The sequence below is a fragment of the Pantherophis guttatus genome, chromosome 6, assembly GCF_059756535.1.
Source record: "Pantherophis guttatus breed Tessera chromosome 6, ASM5975653v1, whole genome shotgun sequence".
NCBI classification, from domain to species: domain Eukaryota; kingdom Metazoa; phylum Chordata; class Lepidosauria; order Squamata; family Colubridae; genus Pantherophis; species Pantherophis guttatus.
The window spans coordinates 32346247-32373243 of NC_142068.1; the positions used below are offsets into that span (position 1 = coordinate 32346247).

The 26997-nt window shown below is 33.9% G+C and overlaps 1 protein-coding gene across 4 annotated transcripts; it reads right to left on the minus strand.

Moving 5' to 3' along the window:
* Positions 1–1285: 1285 nt before the first annotated feature.
* MFF (mitochondrial fission factor) lies at positions 1286–26969 on the minus strand. 4 transcript variants are annotated; one of them, XM_034439373.3, is made up of 9 exons: positions 26681–26908; positions 23248–23405; positions 19828–20048; positions 19116–19288; positions 16410–16498; positions 10473–10631; positions 4741–4803; positions 3311–3395; positions 1286–2472 (listed from the first exon to the last, which is right to left on the minus strand). In XM_034439373.3, the coding sequence occupies exons 2-9, from the start codon at positions 23283–23285 to the stop codon at positions 2341–2343; spliced, it is 960 nt and encodes a 319-aa protein (XP_034295264.1). In that variant the 5' UTR covers positions 23286–23405; positions 26681–26908; the 3' UTR covers positions 1286–2340. The 4 variants fall into 4 exon arrangements, with proteins under 4 accessions (XP_034295264.1, XP_034295266.1, XP_034295265.1 ...); XM_034439375.3 differs by lacking the exon at positions 10473–10631; XM_034439374.3 differs by lacking the exon at positions 23248–23405 and having other exon boundaries at positions 26681–26880.
* Between the last annotated feature and the right edge of the window lie 28 nt (positions 26970–26997).

A 26997-nucleotide genomic window follows, 5' to 3' on the forward strand; every position in this document is an offset into this window, starting at 1 on the left:
CTGCGTGCCAGTATCTACTTCCCGGGCTATTATCTGTACTGTAGCCAAAAGTACAAACGGCTACTTTATTTTCAACATTATGAGAATGTAAAAAGCGTGACAGTGGGGGAGCTACTGAGGGGATGATGATGATGATGCTTTTTTTTATTAATTTAAGAGATTTCAATAGTTTTCAAATAGTAACAAACTTGTCTGATCTCCAAAAGCTAAGCAGGATTAGACTGACTAATGTATTCAAGGGCTGGAAAAAGGCAAAGACCAACCTTTTATTGTATATATTTTTGCCAAAGAAACCTGCATGTTTACATTTAAGTAATCAGAATAAATTTCTGCTTCCCTTCTTCACCTACCACAAGCACCCCGGCTACAGAATATATATGATACAAGAGACATTCAGACTGAACCATAGCAAGCGTGTATTGAAGCCAAATTTAAAACAGACGTTGTATAAAAGTCCAAAACCTGCTGCAAGATTAAAACCTAAACACTTTATAAAGTGCCATTTTTGCTCCCTCTTCCCAAAATTCTTGGCAAACCTCGGGTTTTAAGGTTATGTCCTGAAAGTAGCTATTCTGAATGAAATGCATTTTTATGTCTTTTATAAGCAGTGTTTGCAGACCAATTCTAATTTTGCAAACCAAAAGTCAATACCATAGACCAAATGAGGGAACAGTATCATTACACATAGATTAATTAGAGAGCACCAAACTCAAAATGTTTTTTTCAACAGAGTAAAGAATTTACTGCCTCTTCTATGTCTGTTGTGAAAATTTTAATTTAATTTTGCCTCCAACTTGCCTCCAGAAGTTGCGAATGCTCCAACACTGGAAGTTTTTAAGATGTTGGATAACCATTTTTCTGAAGTGGTGTAGGGTTTCCTGCCTAGGCAGGGGGTTGGACTAGAAGACCTCCAAAGTCCCTTCCAACTCTGTTATTCTAATTTCCAGACTGGTGTATCCAAACTAGCAGTAGACAGTGGTAGCTCTGAATCGCAACTCATCTAACCCACCAAATGTAGCCGAGAGAGACAGATTACAGGACAGTGTTTATAGTTCAAAAGATATTTTTAAAATCTTGTTTCTTATTCTTAAGCCTTAATAAAAATATAGTAAATAAAATTGCTCGGGCATATCGCCTATGGCAAAAATAATGAAAAAAAAGGTGGTGGTTTTAATTCATGGGTAAGAATCCTAACAAATCTACAAAAAATGGTAACAGATACAATACTTTAGCAGACACTACAAAGGTATTTTAATAGAATATCAGGAAACATTTAACTGAGGCATTCATTTTATCTAATCTTTAATTATTGAAATTATTTAGAGACTAGATTTTGTTTTTCATGGTTCACAAATGCTTTTGATGTCAACATTTTATTATTTTACATCACTTTCCAAGAAGGTAGAACTTTTAAAATAAAACACACGGTGAACATTGTGTAGGAAAATAATGTATGTGCAAATGGTTGGACTCAATGTGTAAGAACAAACAAGAAAATAACCACTTAAATAGAAACAGTGATTTGAGATGCTGTGTAGAACTAAAGAAATAAAAGATGTTTTAGCTCAAAATAGAAAGTTAAGTAGTTCCAACTGCAAGTTTGTACATATCCAAAGAACAAAGAATACAATTCAGTGCAATGATAAGAAATTACAATCTCTTTACTTTTATGAATTACACTACTGTTGGTACTTTGTTCCATAATCTTTGAATCACTCAGGCTTACTTAAAATTTTATTTTTTAAGGAAAAAAAGCAAAATTAAAGCTAAACAACATTTTACACATACCTCTGGATAATCTGCTGACATTCTAGCAAATAATTGTTTTAGTCAATATGTACAGTTGCCAGAATGAGAGATATAGATAAATTAGGATGCCATTTCATCTGGCAAACCGCAAAAAATTTTTGGCTAAACGAAACAAGTGCAATTAGTTAACAATAAAGGTGCTGTATTTAATAATACAAAAACAATGAAAAACCTACTGCAAGTTACACCATTTTGTAGATTATTTGAAAAATCCGCGTTTGTCTTTCTATGCAAAGAGAAGTGTCTGTAAGATACCTTTACAGGGTGAAGACATTTCCATTTGCAAAATAATACAGTTCAAATATACATTATCATGCAAAAAAAAAAATGTTAACAGAATGTTACAACAACTTGAAAAAAAAAGTCCAAGCATCCTTTTAACACTGTAATACGTTACAGTTTTTATACAGTGGCTGACGTTTCCAGTGCACGGGTCATAAGTCACCATACAATTCAGAGACAGGAACAAAGGGCTTTGTAATTTTTTTGAATTTCCTCACTGTCAGATCTTTTTAAATGTAGAAGCTAATTTTAGCGCCGAAACCAAAGCCAACTATTTAGTAGCCAAAAAGCTACAGTGATTGAATACATGATCATCTCCCTTTTAGCTCGTTCTTTATTTTCTTCTTCCAGAAGTTGTAGGCGGCGATTAAGTTTTATTATCTAAAAGAGAAAAATAAATATTAATATTTTCCATAACTACCTGAATGATCAAGTAGAGTCTGTCAATATAGGACTTCAATCCTGGAAGCCTACTGCTTTAACCAATAGAAGATCTGTTTTCAGTAAGATAATACTCCTGCCCTTACAACCTTAGTAATTTGGGTTACATTTTCTTTCATATTCCATATGTATGTTAACAAATTCATATTTTTATCACCTACATTTCACTACTTTATCACATCTTTTCTTGCAGGGAGCTACTGCAGCCATGGTGTATCAGTAGCACTCTGTTTCCATACATATTATTCTTCAGTATGTAAGTCCTTGAATTACAATTGCAATTGGGACTGAATTTCTGGTTGTAAGTTGTCACGGTCACAAGTTGAGGCACATACGTAACCTAACCTGATTTTATAATAGTTTTATAGTGGTCATTAAATGAATCACCACAGACATTAAGTGAATCCACAATCATAGAGTGAACACCATGTTCATAAGTGGAAATCCATTCTTTCAAACAGGTGTTTTGCCAGAAACTGGCAAAAAACATCAGAAATCATCATGTCACCATGGTATGGTGCAACTGATTGTAAAGATCAGCTGGTTGCCAAACAGCTGAAATGCAGTCATATGACCATGGAGGGATGGCCATACATTTTAGAATAGGCAGAAGTGCATTACAGGTAGAACACACCCATTTTGGGCCTGTCATAATTTTGACTGCTCATTAGTTGAGAATTATCTGTAATTGTTGCAATTTTGAATATTTACATGTACTATATGAATTAACTATATTATGTAAGGGTCACAGCTATAATAACTGAAGAATTTTAGATACCTGTCGTCTTAAAGAAGCAGCATCCACAACTGTCATATCTTCTGATGCTCCCTCTAATGATGTGTCTATATTTGAAAGAGTATATCTGTATGACAGAAAAAATACAAAGATTATTCAATGGCACAAAGAGGTGAAATATCATTGCACATTTTACCACCTGAAAATCAAACCTTAAAACATCATACAAAGTGGTAATTCAATGCAGCCTGGAGAAATGCAACTACTGTATAGCAAAAAAGAAAGAAAGAGAGAGAGGGGGGGGGGAAGAAAGAGAGAGAGAGAGAGAGAGAGAGAGAGAGAGAGAGATTTTCTGTGAAGTGAAAAATGCTTGAAGCTGTTTGAATTCTAGGTAAAATACCTAGAATTAATTCTAGGGTGAAATAATGAGAAGAATTTTGAGAAATAAATGCTAAAGGTATGCCTTTGAGAGTTAGTTATTGGTAATAGCCAATAAACATTAAAGACAGGTTGGGGTATACAAAACCCCTAAAACTAAATTATGATTTGTTTTAAACAATATCTGTATGTGTCGCCAGCTTTTATGATTTGTAAGTCATTATTTATAATATAGTATTATGTAAGGAAAGACACTAAAGCTTGCTAAGAAAACTAGCTAAAAAAAGAATGTATTAATCTTATGTGAAGAGTTACGTTTGTGATAGGCATACATATTCCATGTTGACAGTATGAGGATGAAACAGCAATGAAGATGTACTTCAATTTTGAAGTGACATACTGTATAGTCATAAGATTCTGAAAACCACATTTAGGTAGCTGGACAGGAGTTTTAAAACCAACATTTCAGCAAAATGTTACCAATTACATACATAAGCTCAGCATTAAGTAAAAGTATTGATGAGACCTTCATCAATATATGGATAAGATATATAGGAGAGAAGCTTAAATTAATAAAATAGTAGAAAATAAATTTGGGCAAGCCAAGCCAATACAAAAGGGACAGGTGATAATAAAGACATCTTGATCTGAAGAAAAAAAATCAAAAATATTCTGAAAAAGAATGTTAATTCTTTTTGAAGTAATGGAAGTATTCTAAATCCTGAATAAATAATGCTACAGTTACTGCATTGTGATATAATATCAAATTATTCTACATAAATGTATCATAGATCACTGGAATCATAAAAAACAGGAGGAATCCTAAGTGCAAACCAAGGTCTATCACACTGGAAACTAAGTTTTAAAATTTAAATAAGTGAAAAAGTCATCCAACAAATCTGATACTGTTACACTAGTATTCAATAGAAGAACAATAAAAATAAGGACTGAGAAAATAAAATCGAAAAAGAAATTTAGGGGATCAAGCCTCTTTAGAGCACTCATTACAGAACAGTATAAAACACTGTATTGAGCAAACTAATTCAGGAACACCTTTGACAGTTTGCATAAAAGCTAACTAAATACAACTTTACCTGGCTTCATCGTGATGGCGGCTTGAGGAACTGACAGCTGCTGACCCACCACGTAACACTGGCCTAAGGCAAGATTTGTAGATATGAAGGAAATACAAGGAAAAAAAAAACATGGAGAGAAAAAGTAGAACAACAAAAAAAAAAGCCCTGAAGTCAAATTTTATTTCTATTATACTTGACATACAGTATTGTAATTACAAATCCTATTTATATTTAGAAAATATTCCATTTTATAATTTTATAATGGAATATTATATTCCATGATGTACAAATGATTTCCCCAGATTATGGTTATCTTAATCTAATTATGACAAATTTTATCCCATTGATTTCAATGGCCAATTCTACGTACAGGTAAATTTTATCAAAATAATTTCATTTTTACTCATCCTCAGCAAAATCTGGGCAAAGAGCCAAGTCATCAAGTCCATCTGAAATGCCAGCAAGCTGGCAGCCATCAGTATCTCAGAGGGAACTTTATTCCAGAAGGTAGGCAATACTGCATCGAAGGCAGACTTCTGGAGTCCCAACAGATGGCAAAGTTTAACTGAAGGAACCAAAGGACACCAACCCTGCCAAATTGAATCTGTGTGTTCATGCATCTATACCTTTTTATAATTGAAATAAAATCACATATATATTACTGGTATTCATTCATTAACTCCCATTTTGCTTTTAATTCACATATAATTTCTAAAATTACCTGAAACTTTTGAGCAAGCTAAAGTTTTAATACAAACAATGAACAATGAACGCACATGCTCATATTTTCACTCATAGCGAGAATAATTTTTAAAAATACTATTTCAATTTTTTCCATAAAAATCTATGACATAACATTGTCATTTCCCAAGAAGTCTTAAGAGTAACAAAAATAATGGCCAATACAAATCGGCAAATACATCAACCGCTTAGACATCATGGGACATTTTTCTAAGACTTAGAGCAAACACTTAATATAATCTTTTTTGTCTGACAAGTAACTCTTTTTCCCCAAATCATTAGCTAAGAACTGAGCTAATGCATGCTTTAAATAATGTATCACAGAATTCTGTTGAAAAGGCAAGAAACACAAGAACACTCATGTTTACAAGTAATTGGATGCAATTTAAACTAGCACTCTAAAAGGCATATCTACCATTTAATAAAAATTGAAAAGTAAAAATTCGAAGAAATGGTCCGGTCCACAAAGCCCACTTTGGCAACAATACAGAAGTTATTTGCCACTTATTTATTTTGAAAATATTTTCAATTTTCCAATCTAGCCTACAGGTTTGATAATTCCTAATGGTTTTGCCATCCAAGAACTAGGGCTACGCAAATCTTTGAAGGGTTATATTGTTCAAGGTTTCAGCAAACCTTTCAGGTTATTTTACAAAGCAAAGTGTGACCTTCAGTTCTAAGAGCAAAGCAACCATGATGTTCTGCTTCATAATGCTCCCAGCTGTTTGTTTTTTTTTCTGCAGTGCTTACACTGTGAGGAAAGTCTGGGAAGATATTTTGGTGAGCATTGCAGAAGACAACTAGCCAGATTTTCTGTGAGTCTGTGGAACTTCCATTGAATCTATCCAATCTAAAGACATCTTGATACACCACTAAGATTTTCAAGGTTAGATAGCTTCAGTGCACACTGAATCCTGTAACATGTGCCAAACTCACTTAGCTAGAAGCATTTTGGCCTGCACTGGGAAAGAAGACTACAGAGATTTTTCCAAAAGCACTGGACTGAATTGTTTCAATGTAAATTGTTTCACTGAGATAAAGAGAATTACAATATGTTGTTTCTACTACATGAATGTCATTTGAAGCATAGGCTTACCAAGTACAGACAAGGTCTAACCCTGCATTGCTTTTCAAGATAATTCAATTTAATTGAATTTAGATTGGCTAGATGACACCTGACTGAGAAAAGAACATTAGTGTATTTTGGATATGCCAAATAGCCCAGCAAACTCTAGTTATTGAAAATATGGAATTATGTGCTTTTATGAAAAACAAAGGAAACTTCATTAACTAGCCTTGTGTAAATCATCCTATAAAAATCACAGAACGTATTTTGCTTGCTTGCTGTGACTTGCACTGCTGAAGAGTTGTCTGAAGAAGCGTGCTGAAGATGACAAAAAAGGATGAAGATTACCAAGGGACAATAATTAATCAATTCAGAGGGTATGGTTGGAGTCCCAGGAGAGGATTGAAGATGAAGATTAAAAGTGCATCTGCCAAAGGGAAGCAAGCAGATAACTAGCTGCTGCCATTCTGAACCAAGATTGAGGAAAGCAAAAACTGTCATTGATCTCGCTAAGCCTTCTTTAACTCTCAAATTAGAACACAGGATGAAGAGTAGGGCATACGTCTGTTAAGCTTGTATTGTAATCTGCACAACACAGATGCTTAACAGTTGCTCTAAGATTAAAAGTTGAAGTTCATTAAAAACACAGTTAACACACTAACTATCATGTCCATAGAGAATGAGGAAGATATTTTTTGCATGGAATTTATCTGTCAATTATACTTGCAAAGCTTAGCTGGATCTGAAACAACACTGAATGTATGTTATCAGGAGCTTGAATAGACAGAGGGCAAAACCCTGTCTTTTTCAAAATCATGCTGCTTCATTTTGCAAGGTTTGCATGAATGCTTTGGACACTATTTCCAAGTCCTTTTTGCATGAGTGCATACAAATTCCATACATTTAAGAAACAAGTTTTTTTTTAAGCTTTGAACTGCCATTTTGGTCATGAAAGTGTATTTTATATCGTAACTAGCAAGTCTTTGAAGAGTAAATCTGAAGGATTTCCAGTGTTTTGCACCCTGACTATATGGCGGTTGCTCCTAAACTTAGTTTTACATGAAAAGAAAGGTTAGTTCTACAATGGGGTCATTTGAAGAGCAACATAAATCACTGCAACATTTACTGCTTCTACAAATTGATAAAATTAAAAATATACATTTGACAAAAAGAAAAAGGATGCAGCTAAACACAAATTCGCAAATGGAGGCATAAATGAAGTTGCCAATCTGAAGTCGTTCTCCAGCATATACCTGAGACACTTTAACATGAGATGCTGGATAAAGAAGGACCTGCATGCAGCAGCTACAGGTTATAGCTAAGATATGGCCCCATTTGCTTTTAGAATACTGATTTGTTAATACAATTATCAACTCATTACTAACAAAACTTTAAGTAGTACCACATCAAGTATCAACATTCAAGAATAGTTTCCTTCATTTTAAACATAAATTTTAATATTCTTTGCATCAAATGCAGTATATCTTCCAAAAAAGAGAAGCATATTTAATCTTTAGTTTACTCTTATATAAAAGCCAGAAATACTTCAGCTCAGATTTAGCCTATCTACTTCTTAAAGTCACATTTGTCCTTCTATTGTATCATATTCAAAAAACTCTTATTGTCCAGCTTTTCTATAACCCTAATATTTAATGGGACTTTTTAGACATATTTGACTACTGTATTTCTACCACCAACAAATAGACTATGTTCTCTGAACAACTTATATTAAACGTTAAAAGAATTGCATCATACTTTTACAATGAAAAGTATATCTAGAACCAAAGGTATATTGAAAGGTTTGTAATGAAATATATATAAAACTCTTGCTGAAGCTACTGTGTTTTCCCGAAAATAAGACCATGTCTTATATTTTTTTGAACCCTGAAATAAGTGCTTGGCCTTATTGCCATGCGCTTCAAAAGCCTGATTGGGCTTATTATCAGGGGATGTCTTATTTTGGGGGAAACAGAGTAGATATATAAATTGTGGACAAACATGACAGGAAGAATTTATCTTTTAAATTATCCACTAATACAGCAGTTCATTATGAAAGTTTCTGACATAACAGTAACATACAAATTATAGATGTCTAAAATACAAGGCAGATACATTGAATTTTTTTCAAGATAGCAAAACTTGTATCATGTTCATAGTGGAGTCCTAGATTTTCCGCCTAAGATCAAGTTCATCAAAGAGAGTTTTTGAGAAATGTTAGAAAAAGAGTTTATCCTATGATTGACTTATTAGCCATGATAAACAATCAACATTTTAATTGACAATAGAACATACTATAGTTATTCAAAGCATGGATGGGATATGCAGGAATCAGAAAATATTTTAAAAGAAAAATAAAGCAGAACAAAAACGAAGTTTTAAAACTACTGTTAAATAAAATAATATGCTTAAATAAAACAATATGCTTAAAACAGCAAAAAAGCAATTCTATAGATAAAAATACTGTAAAAGAATCAGCAACTGTAGCCATGCAAGTAATACCATATATTTTCCAAATTTCACATTCCTGCATGCAAATTTTAGAAGTTTAATTTTACCCTAAAGATGGGTTTAAAAGAAAATATGATACTTGATTTTTAAAATTATATTTGAGATAAGTTAGAAAGATAAATTCTTTATTTAGATTTTTGATTATTTCTCAAGGCCTTATTATTACTTGGTTCAATTATGTCTAATAGATTTATAGAATTTAAAAACATTATGATTCTCAAAATTTTGAGAAAATATTTAAGACTCATAATCTGAGAGAACTGAATGTACCTACCTCTGTAAAACATAAGCAAGTATTGCAGTTAAGTTTTACATCTGCAAGATACTTAGGTTTTAATATAGACATAGGGTGTGAATATTTAAATAAAACCACAAAAATTGTTGGTGTAAAGAAAGTGAACTGTTTTGATATATGGCACAATAAAGTTCTAAAACAGAGTAATCTTTAAAGAAATATGTTCCAATAGAAGTGTTAACAGGTTGTTCTATTGCTCTGGAGAATCATTATAATCTCAACTGAAATAAAAAAATCAGTGACTAAATCCTATATTGATTCCAATTTGATCTTAAAAATGACCATAAGAACAAAAGTTGCTAAATAAAAGCTCTGCTGACATAACAGAATGCAACAGAATACCCGATCCTTTGCTCTGGATTCATAAGAGAAGCCTAAACATTACTGGATTCAAAAACAGGTGCAGCTTGAATGAAAACAGGTTCTTTTGGTACAGAAAAATTTAATTAATTATTTGGGACAAATGGAAGTAATAGCTCTTACTATGTAACAGGTATAGGCTAATATTTGACAGATTCCTTATTAATTAGTTGGCTGACAACAGGTTAAAAAAATAATTTTGAAAGTCATGCATATAAACTGCATAAGCTGTCTTTTCCATGCAACTTTCAGGAAGAAATTGCTATAGGCATTTTTTTTCAACAAGAATTATAGATACTGCAGATAGTGATCAAATAAATTCAGCATCATACTTTTAATATGCTCCCCTTCAATGTTAATGGGTTTTGATTATCTACTTTTTTTTAAAAAAATCTATGATTACTGTATTATGAGAAGAAAATATTTTATACTCTCAAAGTCAGTTAGAAATAATAAAAGCTATTCCACTGAATTAAGAGAAAATAAAAGAACATATCTTGGATTGTGTAGCTGTATTTAGTTCCCCATTTCCCTTTTCTACTCAGGAACAAAAGAATTTTAATTGGCTATTTAAATGTTCAATTTGTCCAAATAAGTGATAAAACTATCCATGAAATGTGAATTTTGGAAACGTCATTCATAGATCATAGAAAGAAAAAGACATGAAAAAATATTACTTTTATGCTGTGTACTTCTTTAAAAAAAATCAAATTTAATAAACTAGAAAATTAAAAGGAAGTAAAAAGCAGTAAATTGGCAGAATCTGTGATGGCCAATCACCTGCGGTTTTCATCCAGCACATCCAAGACTTGCTGGTAAGCCCTACGAGTAGAAGACTGGATAAGCGACAAAATGCCCCGAGCAGAGTAAAGACTAGGTCCATCTTCAGAAAACTTTTGGGGAGAGCAGACACGAACCTGTTGAGGTGATGGTGTCACACTGTTTTGCAAGCATAGCAAATGAAGAGAGAAACACTAGTATCAGGTTTCAGATAGAAAAAAAAGTTTTCTCTACCAATCCTTGTTGAAAAATTAAGTTGGTCCCAGTTTTTTGCACCTCTACCATAAATAAGTAAAATATTATCAAATAGAATTTCAATGGAACCCCAAATCTTCAGTAAAAAAGCACTTTAATTAGTAAAGAATCTACTATTATTAAGTAGATATTTACTGAACTTATTAAATATACAATAGGTATGATAAAATACAATTTTGTTTTCAAAACACAAACACAAAATCACTAATGAATTCCCAAAGATAGATTCTGACCTACTGTATTGGAAAACCTACTGAAATTCTTAACATTTAATTCAGTTATAATTACTCTATCAGAAGATTGATCCTAGTTTTTCATCTAGATCAGATAACTGCCCTTCCATCTCAATGGGAGAGAAGAGAAACATTTGCAAGATAACGCAACACATGTAGTGTTCTCTCTTTTTTATAGGAATGACATACTGCAAAGCATGTGATTTTGATTAAAACCCGCTAAACAATATAGGCTCGAATATTGAATAATTTTAAACTGTAGAAGGGAGCTATTCTGAAACTGCTCTCAGATATGAAGTTTAGATAAAAAACTAATGATATTTGTTTTTTTTACAAAATAAATAAAGCTTTGTGGAAATTATGAAAATAGACTTCAAAAGAAACAACTAAGACAGCAGAGGTGCTGATAACTTCTAGACATATCCCAAATAAGCAAAATATATTCAAGCATTTATTCTGAAGCAAAATCTTTCAAAAATAATGCACAGAATGGAAACTTGCTATATAGGTATTTGTAAATATTTCTATTAGAGATCCTAAACTGAAACTACATTTTATTTTTTATACAAAGTGATTCTGGTCCATAAACTAAAATTATATTTACCGTATTTTTCAGAGTATAAGACGCAATGGAGTATAAGATGCACCTTAGTTTTTGGGGAGGAAAATAGGGGAAAAAAATTCTATCTACCAGGTATTCATGTGGCTGGTCCTTTGCCTGGTCAACTTCAGCACATTAGTTCTGGTTTTGAGGTTGGGGCGTCAGCTTCAGCACATTAGTTCACTCACTGGTTTTGAGGTTGGGGCTGGTTGGGGCTAAAAAACAGCTTCTAAAGCACAGCTGATCATCGGAGGGATCTCCAGTGATTAAAGCCGGCGAAGCGTGGAAGGGGTAAGAGAAGGCAGCAGCTGTTCCGGGTAGCCATTTTGGGCACCGCACGTCACATTTTCAGCCTCCAAACGTGTCACATTTTTGGGCGGCTATTGGCAGCAATGTGCTTTGATGATCCCCACAGCCTTAAAGGGCTCTCAAATGGAGTGTTTGGAGGCTGAAAACGTGAAGTGTGGAGCCCAAAAACACAAGCCATTGTTGGTGGCAATCTCTGCAGACAGGAAGAGGACGTGCGGAGGACGGAGGGTGGGGGCCAGGTTACATTTGGAGTATAAGACGCACCCAAATTTTCAGCCTCTTTTAAGAGGGTAAAAAAGTGTATCTTATACTCCAAAAAATACGGTAAATTACATTTTGAAATTATAGCCGTATGAAATAATGTCAACAGCTTCTATTCATGTTTTACATAAAAGTCAAACTTGAAAAGCTGCCAGCACAATCCTGAATAATATATAAATGAAAACAAGAGCATTCTTCCAAAGAAATAAGCTCATTTTTGTGGATTTCTCTGATCTTATGACTTTGAATATCATTAGCAGCTAACTATTCAAAGCAAAATACAAGGTCTACAGATATTTATGCATTTACTTTAGGATTTATCTGAAAGACTATATTTTCTTAGATAATGGCTCTTGGTTTACCTTAGATTGAGAAAATGATAACAGAAGTACTTTTTTTTAATCTTAACTTTTTATTGGGAGGTGTGGTTCAACTTAAATTCTGGACTATCTTCCTTTCAGGTAATTGTAATATTTATATATTCCTTTTCTGGTGACGGACAATCTAACCTGTCCATTTAAAATATTTTTTAATCAGTTAAATTTTATGAATTCTTAAAATGTATTATAATCTTAATGTCTTTTTGATATCAGACTATGATCTATTTGTTTTGAGGTCTAAATTACACTGGAGCCTCCAATATTCTTTCAGCTAAGTAGATTTCTTTCTTTCTTTCTTTCTTTCTTTCTTTCTTTCTTTCTTTCTTTCTTTCTTTCTCTCTCTCTTTCTTTTCCTTCCTTCCTTCTTTTCTGTTAAATTGGATTGTTTGTATATTTCCTGCTTTCCACCTGGAAAATTTTGCTATCTATGATCTTTAAAAAAAAAAAAAAAGCTCTTGGCAATAGATCTGGCTGGAGGGACAATGACTCCTTAAATTTCTCAGTATAGTAACCTGTTATAAATTTAAAAATGCTTTAAACTTGGCCTCACTTGTAGCTGTGAATAAATGAGTTTGTACATTTAAAAATCCCTAAATTATTGCTTTATTATCACAAATATTTTCCCATGAGCCTCTGCAAGATTGATTACTGTAAATACATATAGTGTTTGAAACCGCAGAAGTCTGACATTACAATTCATAACAAAAATACCTCTGGGAGCAAAATAAATGAATTTATGTTAAACCAAGTAATTGGTTCAGTACCATTTATTTTGACTGGCAGTGGCTATCAAGAATTTGAGATTTTCCCCAGCTTATTTTCTTTGTGGAAAGTGAATGTTAAACCCAATACAAACAAAGCAATGGGCATTTACATAAAGACACTTACGAAGAAACCATATTAATACTAACATAACAAGTGAAATCAAATTTCCCATAATTGTGGAAATTAAACATATAAGCATATATGTAATATTTTTCAGCTTGAAGTTCCAAAAAAATAATGTTATTAACATGCAAAACAAGACTGCACAAAACTATTCTACATTTATCTTTTCCATTACAATTGTATTAACGATAAAGCTTCCATTTTTATTTATCATTAGTTTAATGTAGCTAAGATCTCTAAAATTATTGTACAAAGCCAACCATTTCACATAATTTGCTGACAACAGATTAACATTACAAAACTTCTTTATATGTAGATAAGGTACAACATATTGAAGAAATAAGTCTGAGTCTACACACGTGTATGTAATATTTGCAAAGAAACTATGGCCATAAAATCTAAAGTGTATGGCCTTATTCAAAAGCACTGAGACCCAAAGACTAATGAATCAAAGATATGATTCAAATTACATACACTGCATGTTTCTAAACTGACCTATATTAGGCATGTGATAGAATATTTGGCAACCATCAAGTCGCCACCTTTAATTACATATAAAAAGATGGGATAAAATATAATAACAGCCCTGAAAACTTGAATAGATACATCTTATTTGTGGAAAGGAAAATATATCTCTCTTCTATCCCAACTACTTACTATTTATGAAGAAATTTCTCTAATCAGGATATAATATTTATTGGGGAGAAATAAAATCCCAGAGTTCTAGAATTTACCCACAAGATGAATTATGTTTATATCTGATTTTATTACACATACACATGCACGCCATATATGTATGTGTGCAATATAATTCAGTAAGCTTCATTTCAGATAACATAGGTAAACAAATGTTGACAGTAAACTGTGAATAATCAATTTTTATTGAACATACTTGTATTTCATTTTTAGCTATAAAAGATGACTGGTACTATGACATTTTTATTTTCCAGTCAGTCTCAATATTGTGCTATCACGAAGAACAGTTCTGATTATTGGAAAGTGTTTTCTTTAAATTAATTAGCAGAAAAGGCATCATGGTTGCTTATCACTTTTTGTATCTAGTTATTATTAGTTTGAGGGAACATTTAAGTATCATTCTATGTCAAAAGATAAGTAAGGCACTTACACACACCACTATGGGACAAGTGCAATGATGACAACATAAAAGTAATATTCATTAATAGACAAAAAAATGGAACTAAAAAACGGAACTAAAAAACTCTTCTAAGCTGATAAGATTCGGACACAGAATGTTTCATTATTACAATTAAACTGCTACAATTGCATATAGTTAATTTACTAGAGCACAAAACAGTTCCACCTACAAATATATATATATAAGCATCTCTAACAAAGGAAAAGCATGGATTTTTGTAAAAATGCTGGATAATAAATTAGGACAATAAAGGTAACAGTTTATATATTTAAAACTAAAAATTAAAACATCAATAAAAACTTAAGGCTTTTGAATGCAGCCTGTGTGAAATATCTAATTCAAATAATAAGATGTCAGGTGAAGAAGAGAATTACAAGAACTACTTGCAATTATTCAAGATGTATTTAGAAAATTTATATAGTTGTGAATCATTTACTTGCAAAAAAGTGACACCAATAGAAAAAATATACATTAGCAAATGCAAATGAGATGATGCAAATTTAGAAATAATATCCAATCCTTACAATGCAATATAATATACCTCACCCCAATGTAATCAGTTGACTGATATAGCTATTCAGTTCAAATGCTGTCAGCTGGTAGGCAATCTCAAGATTTTTACTTTATTATTTCATGGTTCTTTATCTTTAAAATTGGTTTTGACTGGACAAATTTTTAGAATAATTGTCATCTAACATAGGGATCCCAACCCCTGGTCTGTGGCCTGGCACCAGTCTGTGGCACACAAACAATTGGGCTAAGCAAACAAGCAAAGCCCCATCTGCGGGATGCAGGCAGCACACGAAATCATGCCCTTTCCAGGCCACAGAAAAACTTCTCTCCATGGAACTGATCCCTGGTGCCCAAAAGGTTGAGGGCCGCTGATCTAACACATCTTTTATTTATGTATCTGGAATGTTTATCCTTTGAATATAACATCTTTAAATATGCTTCATATATTTAGTTAGTTGCTTCATCCAGCTTCCTCTTTTTCCCCAATTGCAGGTGAAAGAAACAAGATGGAAAACCTTTAAGAAATTATTCAGGGGAACACCTATTAACAGCATATTGGAGGCACATTTTTAAAATGGCTGCCATGGTAGGATAGCTTACATATTCATAAATGGTTGTCATGATAAACGCAGCCAGTCAGAAAACATACAAATTACAAATCAGGCTCCCTCTGGACATCTATAACTTCCCTAACACTTTTGTTGTCTTTATTGGGAAAGTACTTGCTTCTCCAATAAGCCACCAGGCTATCAATATCCACTTTTTATTTTCTAAAAATGAATTTGTGGGCCATATAGACATCCTTGGGAGGAAATGGAATTAAAGGTCCTAGCTCTCCTTTTTATGTAATTAGAACATCTAATAATAAAACAACGAATATACTGGACACCAAGATGGTACCCTTGATTTAGGTATGCTTTAAAGATTAAGGTTGCAATATATCACAGGACTTCAGACATGTAGTTTATTTAGTTATTAAATTTGTTTGCCGCCCAACTCGCTGCATTATCCCAATGCAATGAAGAGACTTATGAATGCTTAAGTTATCCTAATTTATTGTTATGAAGCAAAAATATGGATGCAACTGCCTAGTATCATTCCTTGTACATTAAAAAATGAGAGCAAAGAAATCCAAAGAATTAAAAATAGCAACTGGTAGCTCTTTAACTTTTTCGTTGCATTATTTACAAACAGGTAAGATCAATTTTGAGCCTCAAGGCTAATATCAAAGGGCTGTAAATAGATCAAAAAAACACTTGAAAGCATTTCCTAATCAAGAACTAAGAAAAAACACAGACCAGGTTTCATTTACAGATACATTCATAATCCTTTTCTACTCACAGTGCTTCATTTCTCATCAACTGGCCATTCTGACGAGTTGCATTTTCACTCATGGAACGTTCTCTTTTCAGCCTTCCTACTGACCGAATCTGCCAGAAAAAAAAGAAGAAAAGGAACAAATCAAAGATAGTATTTTACTGTATTAATAGCATTAATAACTAGCTTAATGTAGTAGGCAAGTGATTTTGATTAATGCAAGCTTTTTAAATAATGGATTTTCTGTTAGAATGTAAGAGCTTTATTTCATACAATGATCCCCTATATTTTATCCATCATGATTTTGAAAATGTGTAATTCACAAATAACTTTAACCCAGATTCATATACAATTAAGTGTGTAGTTTCATATATAATACTAAGCATTCAGAGAAAGTTCAGCTTATTGGAAATGAATAAATGTTCTAGTACACCCTGCCTGATTGTTCCTGCTTGATTACTCCTGTAATCTAGAACACCTAAGTAAGCAGGAAATCTCATGTAGCATTTCATATAAATCAAGATTCCCAATGCTGAGGAATATGGAGATAGCAATGAAAAAGAAATCCAATGACCATTATAGGATATTATCTTAGGAAGGGATGGAAAAAAACCCTCTTGATTACCCTGTCCTGCTTCTCTTTGATATAAAAGAAAAAAAAAAGAATCTTCATCAGATTTCAAGGTTCTGCATTATATTCTCTAACAAAAAATAAAATAGAATTCTACTAGTTCGTATCTATTTCCAGATCCAGTAAATCTCGATCTGATAGCTTCTTTTCTTCTAAACTTTTATAATTGTATAAAGCCAATAGCAATTCTTCAGACTGTTTTTATAGATGGATATCAAGATAAATCATTAAATAAAGTATGGGCAAATAAAAGTTTTATGAGTCAGTTATCAGCTCTGTACTTAGAAACTGAATGTCACTCATGCATAAGCACTTAAATCCTGAATTAAATAAGGGCAATGCCAGATAACTATAATTTATTGTGAACCCAGTAAAGATGGAGATTAAGATGATATGCCTGTCAGGCCCAAAACCAAGAATGATACCGGTACATAGTAATTCTTCCAAGCTGAATTGTTTCACACCTATGATGCCAGACTAAAGACTCTAGTATCTGCACCTACAATGTACTTGGTGAACTATTAGGGAAGGACTGTCTTGACCTCATACATATCTGGGCTGAGTTGCCCCTTCTCCGTCTAGAGTACACCCCCTCCCTCCTGTCCTCACTACATTCCATCACATCACCTTAGAATTAGTGAATTAGTGCCCTGTATGCCTAATTATATATTATTACAGCTATCTAAAGTTTAACTCAAAAAAGGATTTCAAGTGCTACTTTAGGGTATTAAACTTTGGCACATGGAAATAAAAATGGATGAACAATTGTAAAGAGTGTGAACGATGACATAGCTCTTACTTTTATTACAATTAACTCACCAGGATGGTCTCAGAGTAACCTGTTATATTCTGAACCTCAACCTTCCATATTAGTTTGCAAAAACTAATATAAGATCATCTTTGAAATAATGTACAATGATATATACTTTCAACACTAGTAATCTGTGTAGAAACTATAGTATAAAGTTATTAAAATGACTAAAATTATTTGTGACTCCTTTAACTTAGAAGTCTGTTTCTGTTAACAAAGATATATCAAAACATTTAAAAAGCATACATTAATTTTCTTTCAGCTTCTTAATCTCAACAGAGCTCTTTAAACAATGTTATTAACATGCAATATTATAGAAGGAATACTAATGAAATGAGAACAAATAATCAGTTTATTTTATACACTCTGATAATATCTTCACTTTTATTCAAGATTCATATTGAATAAATTTTATACTCTGTGGTTTTCAGGTAACGACCACATATTCAATGACCCTTGAAGGTTATGCTGCTGCTGAATGAATGGTGGTTAAAATTGTTCTCAAACTTCTAGTCATCCTGCACCCTCATGGTTACATGATCATGATCTGGGTGCTCGGCAACTGGTTCACACTTATGAAGTTTGCACCATTCCATGTCACATGAGCATGGTTTTCTCTTCCCCCAAAGTCAATATAGGGAAACTCACAGGTAAGGTTGCAAATTGTTCGGGGAAGTCTCCCCCACTTGAATACACACTCCACAGCTCCTCTGTGCTTGTACCATGCCGCCACCTGCACAGCTCTACACTTTGCTATGCTTGTGCTGTGACTCCCTGGCCACCTTCACACCCTCCTCAGCCACTTGTACTTCACCCATCCAGCAGCATCCACTCACCATGCTAGTGCCCTGCTTCCCCCACTACTTGTACTACCTTGTGCACCCTCCCCCATCAGAAGTCAGTAACCTACCTACCAGCCTGCTTGCAAATCTCCTAGGACTTGCAACTTCTTGTGGACTTCCCCACTGACTATGCTTGTTGGAAGTTGGCAGGAAGTTTCAAGTAGTTGCTTGTTTAATGACCCACAATCCTCACTTAGCAACTGCCACAGGATTTCAGAGATTGCCATGGCTAAGCAATGCAGTTGTGTGACATTGCACTATATGATTGCATCAGTTAGCGACATAAATTCTGGACCAATTGTCATTGTAATTCAAGAACCCTCTGTATTCTGAATAGGATTATTATGTAGAACATTTTCAATGTTTTGTTTTTGGATTTAATAAAATATTAAAATATAATATTAGCAAAATATGATATTAGCAAGGAAGAAAAGAAGTATACTAGCCTCTTCATTCTGAGGAGTGTGAGGAGGAGGTCTCTCTAAGTCCAGAAAATCTAGTGGACGATCACTAAGTGAAATAACACGGGGAGGAGTTTTCAGCGACAGAGACTTGAATGGAGTTGACTGTAGAAGATCTAGATCTGGGGGTCTAGAAAGTGGAATGTCTTCACTATTACCTGAAAAGAGTTAAGTTTCAAGTCAATAATACATTAAGTTTTTCGTTGTGCTGCAATGGACTGCAGAAACATGGTGCTTTATATTTAATTTCAAGTAGAAATTTACTGAGAGATCCAAAGCATAAGATCATGTAGTGATTGTAGGCAATGTTTTTGGAATCACTACATATTTGTTTACAGATAACATTTTTAATAATATACACAATACACTATACACACATGTATAATATGCAGTAGATAGATACAGAGCTGATAAAAGAAAGAAAGGGGTTTAACTATTTTGTGTCATGGTTTGCATGGAAAGACTGGTGAACTCTATAAACCCCTCCTCAGAGAAATGTATTTAAATGCATAAAAGACATAGACCGTATTACAAAATAAATCAGTTATGCTCAAATATAATGACCAAAGTATTAGAAAATAAACATATAATACATTTGAAAAGAGTTGTGATTCTTTTTCCATTGAAATTCATGAAAGCCCCGAAATCTACCATAAGGATAATTAGGTTAAAGCTAAACATTTAAAGCTAAACATACCTGCCACTACAATCCGCTCTGGCACCTGCATTGTTACACTGGCATTTGGAAGCCCTCCTTCAGGACAACTTTGCTCAAGGTCAGCATTTGGTGGTGCTACCTTGAGTTTTTCTGGAACTCTCATTCTCTGGTTGATCCCTTCGGTATATTCAATTTCATACTGAATTCGATTCATTTCTGCCATTTCGGCAGCTGGAGATGGGAATGCTGCTGTGCTCATCCTAACACAAGATGAAACAATTCAAATTATATATCAATAGTAACATGCTTTTAGTGTACAGTGATTTATATTGCATATGATAACAAGTTTTTCTTCAAAGTCTCTTTTACAATACATGTTTATTTATTGTAGCCTATTAGAAATATAAATTTCTGCTAGAGATGTCCTTTCTATTAATCATTGGGATCTCAATGTTATATAGGAAAATCTGCACATCATCTGTTTTTTGAAGAGTAGCATGAAATATTAAGGAGCAAATTGCCACTGCAGAGCAATCAATTTAGAAACATGATTAAGATACTAACATCACAAATCTTAAGCACACTAACGGCAGATAGATTGTGGCAAAAACATTGACATAGTCTATCTATTGACATATCACAACTCTATGAAAATCTATTGTACAGTTAAATACATTTTGCAAAAAATAAATATATTTTAAAACTCTAGAAAAAATTAACAACCTAAGATAAGGATTAAAAGTAGGGGGCTATGCAAGGAATAGAATGGAATCTGCAAGAAAAAGGTTTCCATCTTTTGTCTGTTTTCTGAATCTTGGCATGAAAAAAGATATGAAGAAAGACTGCTATGGATGACTTAAGAAAGGAGACTTGTGTTAGGTACTACAATATAGAATCTGTATCTCAAAATCAGGCATTTTCATTGAATACCAAAACTAATGAAAAGTCATAATATGCCTGGTACCAGATGACAGTTGTATTCTAAACTAATTTAAATATCCAGGCAGTTTTAGAAAACAGCTTGGTGTACACAACTTTGCAAAATTAAAAAGGAAATTGCAAGTTTCTAACTGAAATATTAGCTATGGTTGGTAAAAGGGAGCATGCATTAAATTTCACTTCAGTCTTAATTGACAATGAAAGACCTAGAAATACTCTCAAGCTATTGACTTATTCTTTCTAAAGAAAATGTAACCAAATAGATGGAATTCTTCTCGTACAGACTGTGAAATTATTCTTTAACCTTCTATCTCCTTTGACCTGAGCTTCAGTCATTGGCAACACCCACTCCAATACCATAGCCATCAGCCCTGTCCTCCCTTTCCCAATTCAAAAGGAAAAACAGAACTGTACAAGTGAGCCCTAGACTTACAACCATTTGTTTAGTGATCGTTTGAAGTTCCTGAAGCACTGAAAAAAGGACTTATGAACAGTTTTCACACTTACGACTATTGCAACATCCACAGGGTCATGTGATCAAACTTTGGGCACTTTGCAACTGGCATGTATTTATGACAGTTGCACTGTCTTAAGGTCCCAGCTGGCTTCTGACAAGCAAAGTCAATAGGGGAAGCCAGATTTGCTTAACTGAGGTGATTCATTTAACAATTGTGGCAAAAAGGTTGTAACATGAAGCAAAACTCACTTAACAACTGCCTTGGTTGGCAACAGAAATTTTGGGTTCAATTATGGTTGTAAGTCAAGGACTACCTTATGTGATTTGCATACAGCACTGATTAAGCCACTCCAGTCTTTGCCCCATTACTTTATTGTTCCAATAAAGATGAAAAACAACATAGCAATAAACTGATCTGTACAGGCTTCTAAACTATTATGGAATCAAAATAGCTGTCTAGAGAGGAGCAGAACCACTTCAAAGCAATCTCCTCTACATCCAATTGTGTTAAGTCACTGTAGACAGATAGCAGATCAGGATTAACCCACTGAGAATCTGCTGCGCTAGAACCAGAAAAGGCTTAAATAAAATTAGATGTTTTATGAGATGGCCAAAGGTGCCTGATTAATATTACAAAAGACTAGTCTATATGACGCAGCTCAGTCGAGTTGCAGTATTTCTTGGAGCATGACTATTATGTGGTGCAAGAAACTGCAGCAAAATCTTCAGCAGAATAAAAGAAAATGCCTTTTATAAATATCCAATTTGCCAAAACAAAAGTTTTCCTTGTGGAGAAAAAAAATCACTACTATGAATTTGTTATAAATATATCCTTCAGGCCCAGAATACTATAGAATCAAACTATTGATTTAAATAATTTATAAAACTATCCATCTTATAGCAGTGACATACAAAGATTAAATATTAAAACCATCATAACAATATAACTCAGTATCCTAATGAGTTTTTGTTTCAATTTCTAGTCCTATTCAAACTGAATTTTGACCTGTTTAGCAGATTTTGAATTTCATTATCCATAATTATATGGAAGCTATCTTTATATTTGCAATGAAATCCAAATATTTCCTCTAAAAAGTTCCAAATAAATTTGAGATTCATTTGAACTATGAATTCTTTGGTTTTTTTCTTTTGATGATACAAGCAGAATACATAAATGTTTAGAGAAAACTGATTTTAAATTTCTGAAAATCACCTGGAAAAGTATTTCAAATTCTCATATTAGAACCAGTATTTGTCTACATACAAACAAGAGTGTTTTGGAAAATATAGTATATTGCTAAAAAAGGGCACTCAGTGAGAAAATCAATACAGCCAAATCAATAATGCTTACTTAAAATAAGTAAACTATCTAAATAACATTTCAGTGATAAGACATTAAATTGTTGCTGATCAGTGCTGTAGTCCTGCTTGGCAATGAAATACAAGCAGAAAATAAGCACAAGGTTTGATCCATTCAAGACTAGAGAGAAATGAAAATGATTAAAATGCCACACTATCTAAATCAGATTCCAAATTAGAGGCTCTGCAGAGTTATTTATTTTTAAAACATTACCACAATTATATAAAACTTGACTCTAAAATTATATTTACTATTAACTACATCACCTACTCAATTTGCACCACTTTAGAATCTGATTTTTAACCATTTCATTTAAAATTATAATACATATCTATAACAAAATTTAATGCATGCATGTTTCAGAATATCTGGGAAAATACAAAAAAAATCAGTTTCAGGATGTTCATTTTAGATATCAGCTTATGGATGTTATCTAACCTCTCAATTTAAGACTTATGTTTTTAAGACTATTTGACAAAAATGCCTTGTATTTAGAAAGATCTGGACTTTTTCATTTTCCAGATGGAAAACCACCTGGATTCTTGAAGAAAAGGTAAAAGTATATATAATTTTAATTTGGAAAGAAAGGAAATCTATCTGGCCAAAGAACATTTATGCAAAACAGTCACATTGTAAAATACATGAAGATACTACAACTACTCACTAGAATAAGTACAAATGTAATTCTTCAACTTTCACTAACCTTCCTAAAGGAATTTCACCCCTGGTTCGCTTGCTCATTCTGAAGTTTGCTTGCAATGTGTTAATATTACTACACTATAGCACTGTTTATTTTACAGAACAATATGATTATACAGTGGAATTTTTCTACATAAGACAGCATGACAATTGCTTTTCAAGCTGTAACAGGAAAAAAAAAAAGAACAGAAAGAAGTATTAGGCAGATTATAAATAAAATATTACTAACGACATTTTAAATGATATCTATGATTTATATAATATGAATTTGATAAGAATATGCCAAGCTTCCAAATATTTAAAAATTTACAAAGATTCAGAAATTTCATTTCTTTTTTAAATTCTCAACTCTGATTTTTAGAAGAGCGGAATTATAATTCATAATAAAGCTAGTGAAGATTTAAAACAGCTCCTAAATCTGTGAAAAAATTAATCTACATTTTACAAAAGATTATCTGTATCTAATTATGCCTAAATACTTAGTACTTGCCTTGTTCTAGGCTTTTATCCTAGCAACTGTAAAGATAAGATGCAGATTATAACTATTTAAGCATATGGGACAGGTAAATCCCAGAGAGAATACAATACATTAAATATATAGAGTTGGCTGTCTGTTTTTTTCTATAAATTATGTCACCTTATACAGATCACATTAAAATGAAGCACATGTGACATCATCTGGATTGTGATCACTATAGCAAGCTTAATCATCTAGCTTAATCATCACTTAATCATCTATCTATATACAGGTAGTCCTTGACATATGGCCACAATTGAGCTCCAAGTTTCTTTTGCTAAGCAAAACAGTTATTGAGTTTTGCCCCATTTTATGACCTTTCTTGCCACAGTTGTTAAGTGAATCACTGCAGTTGTTAAGTTAGTAACACAATTGTTAAAATGAATCTGGCTTCCCCATTGACTCTGTCTACCAGGCAACAAAAAGGGACCACATGACCCAGGGACAGTGGAACTGTCATAAATATGAGTCAACTGCCAAGCATCTGAATTTTGATCATGTGACCATGGGGATGCTGCAACAGTCATCAGCATGAAAAACAGTCATAAGTCATTTTTTTCAGTGCTGTTGTAAGTTTGAACAATCACAAACTGTTGTAAGTCGAGGACTACCTGTACTACTAAAAATCTCATTCCCATAATCTTTAACTGGGTAAAATGGTGCGTCATAGAGCAATACTTTTTGAATCAAGGAATTTCAAATAGCTTAACTTAAGAGAATGTATCATAAATCCAGGTTCCATGACTTGTGGAATTGAAATTTGGCAGCTAAAGGACTTGCTACCAAAGGATTACTTTCATATTTAAACTGAGATAGAAATATGTTTTCTTGTTCTTGATTTAACTTGAATTTTAAAGCCAACATCATGGTTTAGCAATTTATGTCAATCAAGACACTAGCTTCTGAAAAACCGTGGCTTAGCATTATATATGAACACAATCCTAGTGTGTTACTTTCTCCAATAAATGAAATTATAAAGCTAAGTATGTTCTTACAGAAATAAACCAAGGATCCTGATTTAAACATACCGGTAATGGTTTTTGTCAAATTCTCAGTTTACTTTTGTTGAATTCTCAGTTTACTGCTGCTCAAGAAAAAGCCCAGCTTCACTAGATTTCTGGATGTTGTGCAAACACAGAACCAGTTGATAGGCTAAAATAGCACAAAATCTCCACTACATATAGCCCATCAGATAATAGTTACAAAGAAAAATGGACACCACTCAATTTTATTTAAGTACAAATGCATTAGAATTAATAAGAAATATGAGGAATCTAAATATTGAGTTACAAAATTTTTGCTAAACTGGTATCAGAAATATAATTTAGTGCAGGGGTGTCAAACTTGCAGCCCGCGGGCAAGATGCATCACGAGCTGGCCACACCCACGCCCAGTTTAGCAAAGGGGGAAAAAGTCACGATACGTCATGTGATGACCATGTGACGATGCGAGTTTGACATCCCTGATTTAGTGGATTAGGACAGTCAACTATTTTGGTCTATTTCAAAAGGGGCAATGAGAATGGTAGAAAATTGTGATTTGTACAACCATACAAGATTCCTGATAAGACAATTCACCTATGTCGAGGTGTTGCTATTGCTAATATCCAATATCATTTATTTGACCAAGAATTGAACCACTAGAATGTCTGCTTTTCAATGTGCTGTAAGGATATATTTAAAACTCCAATCAGCAAAGGCTGAGATAGTTGTACGAATAGAATCTAAGTGAAAGCCAGTATTTATGACAATTCTGTATCTCCCCCTTCCTTCTCCCCTCCCACCCCATCAATTGTTGCATGTCTTTATAGTGGTTCTCAAAACTACATTCGATATTTCTGATGAAACATGTTGCTTCACAAAAATGTATTCAGCAATATATTTGCTACTCCTTAAGGTATCTCAGAACTCTGTTGTGCAGTTGATGACTGAACGGTAAATCCATTTTATCTAAGGCCTTTGTTTCTCACCCTGGTTAATAACAACTCAGGAACTTCCCAGCTGGGTAGGAGAGCAACAATCTTTGGCACAGGTCAGCACCTGGCGTTCAGTTGCATTCTGCCTATAAATATAACGGTAACAGTCGAAGCAGTGCTAAGGTGGGTAAATGAATTATAGCATCTCAGAGCTGGAAAGGCCATTTAGGTCATTAAGTCCAATCCTCTGTTTAGTGCAAGAATCCAATTAAAGCATCCCAGCCAGATGGTTCTCCTGTCCTTTCTGGCATACCTATAATGACACCCTTCACCTCTCTTGTTAATTGGTTCCACTAATAAACTGTTGTTCCTACTGTAAGAAAGTTTCCGTTAACCAGAATCTTGACTTCCTGGTTCCTTGAACTTAAACTTAAGTGTTTTCTGGAATGAGAAAAAACAGGTCTTTTTCTCCAAACTGCATTCTTTTAGGAATTTAAAGAATTATCAAGCCGCCACCCCCTCCCCCTCCTTCCCTGCTTCATTCCCAATGGCTTCAATCTCTCTTCGGGTTAGTTTTTTAGCCCCCTGATCTCTTAACCTGCTCCAGTTTCTCAAATTCTTTACAGAGGAGCCCCAGAATGGGTCGCACAGCCCTACGTGAGAATAAAATAAGTAAGATAAAAATCAGCAAACCCGCAAAAAAGGGGGGTGGGGTGGGAGAGAAGCAGAAAGGAGAAAGCGAAGGCGTTAACGTGACCGAAGATAGCTAAGTCTTACGCTTTGAGGGTGGGGAGGGCGGAGGGGAGCAACAGAGGGGCAAAGCTGTTGAAGCAAGGGAGGAAAAGGACCGCGGGGCCCAGCCTTTTGTGCGGAAGGGAAAACGGTACGTGAGAACATCTGAATACAGGAAGGAAGCCACCGAGGATTCCTATGCCAACTCCCCAGTTTTGCCCCACTGCTAATTCGGAGCGAAGGCCCCAAACCAACTCTCCCTTTATTTCTCACCCTGAGGCCAGCAGGGAGGCGGAAGCTTTGGTCCCAGTATCCACTCCAGCCGCCTCAGGCTCCGTTCCTCCGTCAGGGGCCGTTAGTGGCGGAGCACAGCGCGGAACTCAAAGAAACAAAAAAAAAAAAAAGAAGAAGAAGAGAGAAATGGCCTAAATTGTCCCAAATGCATTGCCGTAACCGGCAGCCGGGAACGCTCCGTGATATATCGCGTGAGCGAGAAAGGGCGGAACTGGACCTTCAGCAGGAATCAGAAAGTGTCGCGGCCATCTTTACTATGGTTTTAGCTGGGTTGCCGCTCGCTTTGCAGAAAGTCG